The sequence below is a fragment of the Microtus ochrogaster genome, chromosome 4, assembly GCF_000317375.1.
Source record: "Microtus ochrogaster isolate Prairie Vole_2 chromosome 4, MicOch1.0, whole genome shotgun sequence".
In the NCBI taxonomy this organism is placed as follows: domain Eukaryota; kingdom Metazoa; phylum Chordata; class Mammalia; order Rodentia; family Cricetidae; genus Microtus; species Microtus ochrogaster.
The window spans coordinates 12,943-14,400 of record NC_022011.1 but is presented as its reverse complement, the minus strand read 5'-3'; the positions used below and the strand labels follow the sequence as shown (position 1 = coordinate 14,400).

The 1,458-nt window shown below is 43.6% G+C and overlaps 1 protein-coding gene across 1 annotated transcript in view; it reads right to left on the bottom strand.

The window, feature by feature from the left end:
* Positions 1 to 1,458, bottom strand: part of Hmgxb4 (HMG-box containing 4) — a 28,713-nt gene that overhangs the window by 14,365 nt on the left and 12,890 nt on the right. Inside the window, exon 3 of the mRNA XM_026777306.1 lies at positions 280 to 427. Within this exon, the coding sequence (XP_026633107.1) occupies positions 280 to 427 (148 nt within the window). The remainder of the gene's footprint in view (positions 1 to 279; positions 428 to 1,458) is intronic.

Below are 1,458 nucleotides of genomic sequence, written 5' to 3'. Positions count from 1 at the left end.
GTCTTCTGGAATGCAGGCATACATGCAGACAGAGCACTCATACATTAAAAATGAGGCGGAAGCATCTGAAGACCCCTGACATCATCAATCTCTGGAAACTCTTCTGTAGGCAGAGTGAGATAAAGTATTTGCAGACCTGAGGAATTACAATCTGTTTGAGACAGGGGCTTATTCTGTAGCACAGCCCCCCTCAGCCTCCTTGGGGTTGCAGGAACGAACAGCCCAAGCCCACTTCAATTTGTACTCTAATGCTGCATGATAATCCAATTAATTAAATGCATTGCTTCAGAGAGTAGAAAGTAAAAACAAAACAGAACAAAACCCAAAGCTTGGAAAGGTTCTTACCTATACCTGGATGGTCAGCCACAATGGTTACCCGGTACTCTTTACAGAACACCTGGTAGGCAGACATGTTCTTCTTTTTTGGCTAGCGCCACAAAGAAAACAGAATAGGGCAAAAGATGATTAGGACACAAGTAATATATTTTCTGTATTCTTCAGCCCCAAGAGTTATATTCTATGATTTTTCAGAACAAAATCTGTATTCAAGCCAATTCAGCAAGGGAAATACGAGATTCCTTCTCATATTTTATAACTCTCCAGTGAGGGTTATACTGTTGAATATTCTTACCTGGAAATGGACATTAAATATCTATCCAAATCTCCCATTTGTGGATGAAAAACAGCAAACAGAAACAGAGATTTGCTGAAGGTCACGACTGAGTGGGTAGTGTTAGCCCCATAAGGACTACTGTGCAGAGTGGCTACCATGGGCCAAGGAGACAGCAAAGATTCCTCACAGAAAATGGAGCAGTATCACCCTGTAAGGGTATCCTAATGAAGATGTTTTCAAAGTGTCTTTTCTCAACAAAATATCTCAAAAAACAAAAAAAACACTACCACAACAAAAAGCCAAACCAAAGAACAGGGAAAAATAAATACACAGATAAAACCTTCTCACTTTCTTTATCTAAATGTTTCAAAAGCTGATAATCCTAAGAGGTCTTTGTGTTCTTATATAGTTAGTATAAGGATACAACCCAACAATACAAAGCCACTGGCAACTTGTTTGCCTTAAGAGTCTGATTTGGGGACGGCGCAGGCGGACAGCGCATCCAGCGGGACCTGCGCCGGCAGCAGATGCAGGTGGCAGAGACCCGTGCGTAACACCGAGAGCAGATCGCCCCACTACAAGTAAATCAAAGAGGTAGGCCTTTGGTTGGCGAGGTACCTGGCAAAATAGGAGCCAGGTCCTGTTCCTGAAGACCCTTCTGAGGAGTGAGAGGGATCTTGGCCCCCGGCAGGAGCCAGGAAACAGAGCGAGGGCATTTTGTAAGAGGAACCCCTGGCCAGCAGGGAAACCTGATCCAGTTTTAAAAGACCCATTAGATAGCATCGATAGGAGGAGATGGGCAGGCGCCAAGGCAAGAATTCACCCAATAATCTGAAAAACAACAT